Source organism: Dioscorea cayenensis, chromosome 15 (genome assembly GCF_009730915.1).
Source record: "Dioscorea cayenensis subsp. rotundata cultivar TDr96_F1 chromosome 15, TDr96_F1_v2_PseudoChromosome.rev07_lg8_w22 25.fasta, whole genome shotgun sequence".
In the NCBI taxonomy this organism is placed as follows: domain Eukaryota; kingdom Viridiplantae; phylum Streptophyta; class Magnoliopsida; order Dioscoreales; family Dioscoreaceae; genus Dioscorea; species Dioscorea cayenensis.
The window spans coordinates 9,543,479-9,550,670 of record NC_052485.1 but is presented as its reverse complement, the minus strand read 5'-3'; the positions used below and the strand labels follow the sequence as shown (position 1 = coordinate 9,550,670).

The 7,192-nt window shown below is 34.5% G+C and overlaps 1 protein-coding gene across 1 annotated transcript; it reads left to right on the top strand.

Moving 5' to 3' along the window:
- Positions 1–2,819: 2,819 nt before the first annotated feature.
- LOC120276860 lies at positions 2,820–6,780 on the top strand. Its single transcript, XM_039283587.1, has 4 exons — positions 2,820–3,126; positions 3,215–3,323; positions 3,402–3,466; positions 6,646–6,780. The coding sequence occupies exons 1-4, from the start codon at positions 3,001–3,003 to the stop codon at positions 6,748–6,750; spliced, it is 405 nt and encodes a 134-aa protein (XP_039139521.1). The 5' UTR covers positions 2,820–3,000; the 3' UTR covers positions 6,751–6,780.
- The last annotated feature ends 412 nt before the right edge of the window (positions 6,781–7,192 follow it).

Genomic DNA, 7,192 nt, shown 5'->3' with positions numbered 1-7,192 from the left:
AATTAATCATTAAAAAAAACTAAAAGACAACATAAAACTAGGATCGAATTCTGAAATAAATTAGCTTTTCCCTAGTGATCACACTAAAGCTAGTGCGCAGACAAGAGAATTTACCCAACTTCTTAAAATAAAAAGAAGCAATAAACTTCAAAAAAGGCAAAAAGAGTTCCAACAAAAGACAATTTTATATAAATTATTTGATCTCAAACATGAAACAACCCAGCAAAAAAAAAAATTTCAATAATAAATAAGATCATACAACACAAAACAACCAAAAAACCAGATGATAGAACAATTAGAGACTAAAGAATCAGCCTAAATCCACCAAGCACCGCATCTCATCACTCCACAATATGAAAAAAAATAAACTTAAAAAAATCAACTCTTGTTGAGAATTCAAAACCTCAAACTCACACCAGGAGCTCCACCTCATCCAAAAAGTGTCAAACCACTAGCAAATTCCAAGACAAAGCTAACCCAATCAAAGAAACATGCAAGTTCCCATCAACTCAAACAAAAACCCTAATTACTTCTCCAAACTAGAGAAACTAATACTGCAATTACTTCTCAGATGAGTTTGGTCCCCTCTTCTTCCCGAATCCAACAACTGGAGAATAGTCAACAAAAAAACCACAAAACATCACAATGTCAAGAAGAAGATGGAGATCAACAGATTTAATGGGAAAGAAAAATGATTGGGAACTTCGACGAAAGATATTGAGCTCGCCCAACTCACCAGATCTTTATGGTATTGAGCTCGCCCAACTTTTGATGATTAATACTGGTTAACCGTTAGAGTGCTCTCCCTATTTGGATCTGTTGTTGGTACCGCCTCAAAAATAGTGGACGGGGGTTAACTTCACCGGATCTATGAGCAAAACAATAACACCGAGGATGGAACGGCGTTATTGTTTGTGTGTGTGTGTGTGTGTGTGTGAGTGTGAGTGCGTGTTACCAGTTGGGCGGGGATAGACCTCGGGGTCAAGTGTTTGGGCGGCCGACGGATCTTGGTAGTTAAGAAAGAGGGTGTGCGAAGTGATGGCGTCGTCTCATGGGGCCGGACGATGATGATGTGAGCTTTGAGCCCAGAGATGCCGAATAGGGAGGAAAGGATCGAGGACCGATTAGGCCACGACCCCAATACTAGCACGATATGGCCTTGGATGACCTCGATGTGTGTGACCTCGCCGATGAGGATGTCAGCGGAGGAGGCAGAGATTAGGGTTTGGGTGAAGAGGTGGGGGTGGACTTGGGCGGTGGTTATGGGGGTACCGATGGTGCGGGGTGATCCAGTGTTGGAGGAGTTGATCCAGGAAGGGAGGGATGCAGAGTGGGGATGGAGAGGAAAAGGGTTTGGAAGATAGTGAGAAAAGTTAAATAATTTAGTGATTGGTCAAATTAATCTTTTAAATGTGTTTTGAATCTAAATATTTATTGTAAAAATTATCTTTTACAAGACTGGGTAATTCACAGCTCTAAATTTTCTTAAAACTTTTTATTTTATTAACTATTTTGCCATTAACCTAGACATAAGAAATTCTTCTTTTATTGTTTGTGATATATCTACTATCAATTTTTTTTATCTATTAAAGTATCAGACTTTGAAATTTCTTCTCTAAATTGAGATTTAGTCTCAACCCTTAGAAATTAAATCCGTTTTGATTTTTTTTGGCTATTTAACTATATCAAGATTGTTTAATCAATATGGTAAGATCCGCAGTGTTAGGTTGAGTTGAGCGCTCAAGTTCATGTTAAGTTGGTTCCAATGACAATGTAATTTTAGTTATTATTAACAGAACTATGTAATTTTATTTGATATGCTATTTCAATTATACAAATTGTATATATATATATATATATATTAATACTATAGCAATTGTATCATATATGCTTATTAAAAAATTATTTTAACTAACTGAGGTATGAGTAGATGTAAAGGGTATGTAAAAAAAAATACTTTATCATCTTGAAACATCTTATTGATTTCAAAAGATACAAACTCGGACCAAGGACTTGAACGTCACTGGCGGTATTTTAAAATTTATATTCTTCAATTTAATCATGATGATCTTAAGACCAGTACCAAGTAAACAAAAATACAAGAAAAAAATGTATTGCTCCTAACAATGGTTGGGGTTGTTTTTGTTAAATGCTAATTAAAAAAAGTGCATTTATTTATTTATTTTACTTTCTTTTGATGCAATTTTTCAATAAAATTAGACTATAAAATTATATATATATATGACATAATGAAGTTAAAACAAGTAATAATAAGATTTTTAAACTCAATAAAAAAAATCTAAAAATTAAAAAAAACAATTTAATACTCCTCTAAAAAATTAAGTTAATTTATATTTATCTAGAGATTAGCAATGAACTAAACATGATGGCTATCATCCCTAGCTAATCCCTGTGTAGTGTTTAATATCAACAATTTTACCTACGGAAATTAATCACTTGCTAAATAAAAATCCTAAGAAATAAAAATATCCAGGGAGTAACTACGGACAAACAACAACGACTATTTTACCTAGATAATCCCTGGGTAATTTTAAAACTGTTCAATTTTACCTAGAGATTAGCTACGAACTAGGGACAAATAACAACGACGATTTTACCTACCCAGGGATTAGCTAGGGTATAAATGCCACTAGATGATTTTTGATGGTAATTCATTGCTAAATATTAAGCACATAGTTCCCACGAGATTTAGTAATAGAATAGTTTGGAAAAGTTTGTAATCAATGAGCAAGTAATTAATTTTACAAATATATGATAAGTGCAAGTTCAACTGAAAATGTGGCTGTTTCTTTTAACCCAACTGATTAAACAAATTGCACGAACACCAGAAGCACATTTTTTCACCCAAGATGATCACACGCGCTTGAGGGTGAATGTGCAAGAAGGTTTCCTCTAGTGCTCGGCGAGAGCAGCCCGGTGACAGAATGGCATGGCCGGGGTGTTAAAAGAAATTGCAGGTGTTTTGCGAGAAAGAAAAGCATGGACTACAGCTTAGCGGCATTGAAGCTGTTCTGCGGCCAGCTGAGGTCTGCCCGCCAGGACAACTCCACCTCTTCCTCTGCTAATGTCCTTCTCGGAATCCTCTTTCAGCGCGCTTGGTTGCAGGCACTCCCCTCCCTCCCTGCCTCCGTTTCCCTCTCCCTCTCCTACTCTTTCTTCTTCTGGTTCTTCTTGAAGATAAGCCTACTTGCAGGGTGTTTTGATTTCAGGATCTGAGGAAGGGCGATTCCTTCTTGATGATGGCACCGGCGTTGTAGAGCTTTCTCTTTCATCTGAATTTCAACCTCAGGATTGGAAGATCGGTTAGGGTTTCACTTCTCATCTTTGTTTTAGTGCCCTTGAAATGCTTGGCTTTCATGTTAATTTCCTCTGCTTCTCAGGATTGTATGTGATGGTTGTTGGGATATACAACGCTTTGCCTGTTGGTGGTCTTCCATTGATCAAGGTATCTTTTTTATTTCTAGACTGCTTTTTGGTTATTGATCCTCAATATTTTTTGTTTTCTTTTTCATATATTGAGTCTTTTGTAAGCTCTGACATTTCTTGTTTTAATGTTGGTTTATTTCTTGTTTATTCATACTCAATTTTATTCTTCAATGATCCATGTAAATATCTTTTTTCTATAAGTCCATTCATTTATGACTTTCAAGAAACACAAATGTCGGAACTTTGAATCCAAGACAGTCTTCGGAACCGTCAATTAATGCAAAACTATTGACATTGAGTATGAAATCTTTTGTTAATTTTGTTTATATTCCCATTAGAGTATGTGATTCCTCATTACAGATAGATGCAAGAAACAAACAAAGATAGTGTGGGAACTTAGAATGAGAAGAAAATGCTTGCAATTGTGGAGTTCATGATGGGTATGGTTTGAAGCTAAAACACAATAATTAGGTGCCAATTCCAGATGTTAAAGTGATAGCACATTATATGATATTGATAAGGTTGACAGGTCCAATGTCGGTTCCTGCCTGGCTAGCAAAGAAAAAGAACTCATAGCAATCAACTGTGGAAGTAGTTGCAAAGTGTTGTTGGTTTAGAAAGTAAAGAGGCTATTGCAGCTGTTTGTACTGTTGTAGGAGCTCCGCCAATATTCAGGATTCAGGTTTGCCTGCAATGATGCCAATATTTCTCCTCACCAATGTCTCTTAAGTTCATGGTGTCTATTTTCACAGATATTCCAAATAGTGCAGGCCACTGTTTATTTAAGAGATTGAAAGAAAACATTTTAAGATCTTTGAAATATTCAACTTTTCTTTTTTCGTTTTTCTTTTTGAAGGAAAAAAGACAATAACAGAGAACATGATGAAATCCCTTGATTTGAGACCGAGATAAAGAACACATTGTGTGGTCAATAATGTTCAATTTTTAGAGGAACTCAATAGCAGGAGTTAACATGTGTTCAACTTTTTGAAACATTTGGCCCTCAAGATGCTAACATTCATTATCGGTCTCACATCTAACTGACAATCACTGAAATAATGATCAAGAATTTTGTTGGTAGCCAATTTAACATTGGTTTCCATTCACTAATGATCAATGCATCACCCAGTGATCCCTTGCCTTTCTAACATAGTGTTGAAGATCTTACATTAACTGGGGATGTGTTTTTATTGGATCTACAAAACTTGTTACCTAGGTTGTACTTGTGTTTCATAAGAAACTGTTAAGCAGAAAGATCACGTGTTATCTTAGTGGATTTTTTCATGAACTATGCTAAATCAAATGCATATCAAGCTGAATAACCAGCTGCTAGCTTCTACTAGTATCACTAAGGGTGAATTTAAAATTAATTTTCAGAATCTTTTCTTCTGGCCCACTACCTCCGATATTTGTATTTTCATTTGGTTCATTAATTTTACACCACCTTCCATTTATATTTAATATCTATTTTTCTTTTCAATTTTATTATTTTTATTTGATACATCTGAATTTTATTTGTGACTATTTTTTGCTTTGTTTTCTTTGTTTCTGTTTAATGATCTTCATCTTGATGTAAGAATTGTTTTTTCATATTTTTTTTGGCATTTCTCTCTTATGCTTGTAGCGAATTTTGCATAATGTTCTAGTGGAATTCCCATGTCAATCAACTTCTTTGTCTAAATTACTTCTTTTGCAACTAGTGAGTATTCTAGCTAGACATTTTAGCAAATCGTCAGCACACTGTAAGGCATGAAAGATTTTGTACTGAAATAGAAAAAATGTCATATTTCCTATTGAATGTTTTCTGCCCAGGCTACATCATCACTTTTGTGGACAATAATGCAGTACATGCTTATGAATAAAGTTTTTCAGTATAAAAATTGTAACATGTGTATTGGTGTAGATTTAAGTTTGTGACAAATAGGATATCGAGATTAATACTAAATCATCACTGCAACTTAGTTTTGGCATATTTAATACATAGAAAATTAATTTCTCAAAGTAATTGAATACCTAAACCTCATTCCAAAGGATTAAAAGTGTATCTGAAAATCCAAATAATGCCAAACTTTCAAATTAAGCCAAAATCAATCTCCAAAAGAATTACTTGTTGTAAAGAGAGGCATGAGTACATTTACTAATGAAATTAGAGGTAAAATTAGAAAAAAGGTCAATTTTATACCTTAAGACCATGATTTCTACTGCCATTAATATGTAGGGAAAACTAAACCGAACTGAGCTTGCTAGCCTTAAGGCTCATGTCATGTCAGATCATGAGCAAAATTTTAGCAGGCTTCTCATGACACAATCCTAGATTTGAAGAATGCTTGATCTAAAAAGCCCTGTATATTATCAGTTTATTGTAAAAAGCCCCTGACATTAATTGAATCTCCTCGCTTAGCTCTAGAAGCCCTATGCAAGTTATTCTCAATTTTAAATGTTATAAATATTTTAATGGAATTAAGTTGTGTTAATAGATGTAATTCAAGAGAAAAAGTGGTGTTGATGCTGAGAGAAAAATAGCTAGAGAACGTAAATGTGAAGTGTGGAAAGGAAGTTAAAGAAAATTGGTGATAGAGGGAATGGGAGATGAGTTATCTAGTCAAACATTGAATGGGCAAAACACATTGCAACTTGGAAATTAAAAAAGGAAATAGGTTCTCAAATATGCCTTCTAATAAGAGAACATGCTGAGCTCATGTTCTTCTTTTAACACTAGGTTTAGTTGTTGGGTTGGGGGCTATTTTAGGGTTATCACAATTTGCAGCATTTGGCTTTAACCAACCAGGAATTTACATCTATTGACTCAAATGCCCTGACTTACCTGCCTAAACTATGGTCGAACAATTCATGCAAGTGAACAATGGTACTTCATTTCAGTCAACAAATCTTTGGAAGAGAATGCACTCACTTCTCCTTTAATTGGTTGATAGCTAAGAACCCTTATTTGTCTAGCATTACTAATTTGCTCAATCCTGGTTTAATGCAAAATCACCTACTAGATAATGATCCCTTCCTATTTGTCTCATATTAGCAATGTAGTCTCTCGGGGTTATTGACAAAATTTGATTTTAACCAAGTCAATGAAGAAGACACTAGCATGCACTTAAAAGCATATACCTTCTCTTTTTCATATACATTTTCTTGCAAACATCTACCTTTATTGTTCTAGTTAACCTTATCGGTTTTATAGTGCAGGTTCACAAGATAGTTGATCTTTCAGCCTGCCCGGACAGAGAGGCAATGTGGCAACTTGAAGTTATTGAGGCTTATAAATTGTTCTATTTGCCATCTGTTGTGTGACTTTCTTGTTTGATATGCGACTTTTCTCAAGCTTGATTTAGTTCTCAAAATTTATTAATTTAGCTAATCGACATGCGATGTGAGGTTAGATCGGTTAACTTGCAAAAAAAATAAAATAAATAAATAAATAAATAAATAAATAAATAAATAAATCTTTTGTTCAAACTCATACAATTTACTTAAAATACTGTATTCATGTAATGTTCCTCGAGGTATAATATCAACCACCTGGGAGTCTTCCTAAATCCGAAGAATAAAATGAGATCCATAGCATCTACGTCAGCTTATCTGTCTGAATGTATCCAAAACTATGAAAGCAGGCAATTGGATCCAATTATTTCAATTTTTTCACGTAGTATTATAATGGTTGTGTTGTCTTGGCTCACAGCATTAGTCAAAATGCTGCATTCATGGAGGAGGCCTTTTCTTTTATGACTTAAAT

Coding starts and splice junctions, on each gene's coding strand:
- LOC120276860 (XM_039283587.1), top strand. CDS start 3,001: ATGGACTACAGCTTAGCGGCATTGAAGCTGTTCTGCGGCCAGCTGAGG. Junction 3,324..3,401: donor ACCTCAGGATTGGAAGATCG/GTTAGGGTTTCA, acceptor TCTGCTTCTCAG/GATTGTATGTGATGGTTGTT. Junction 3,467..6,645: donor GTGGTCTTCCATTGATCAAG/GTATCTTTTTTA, acceptor TTTATAGTGCAG/GTTCACAAGATAGTTGATCT.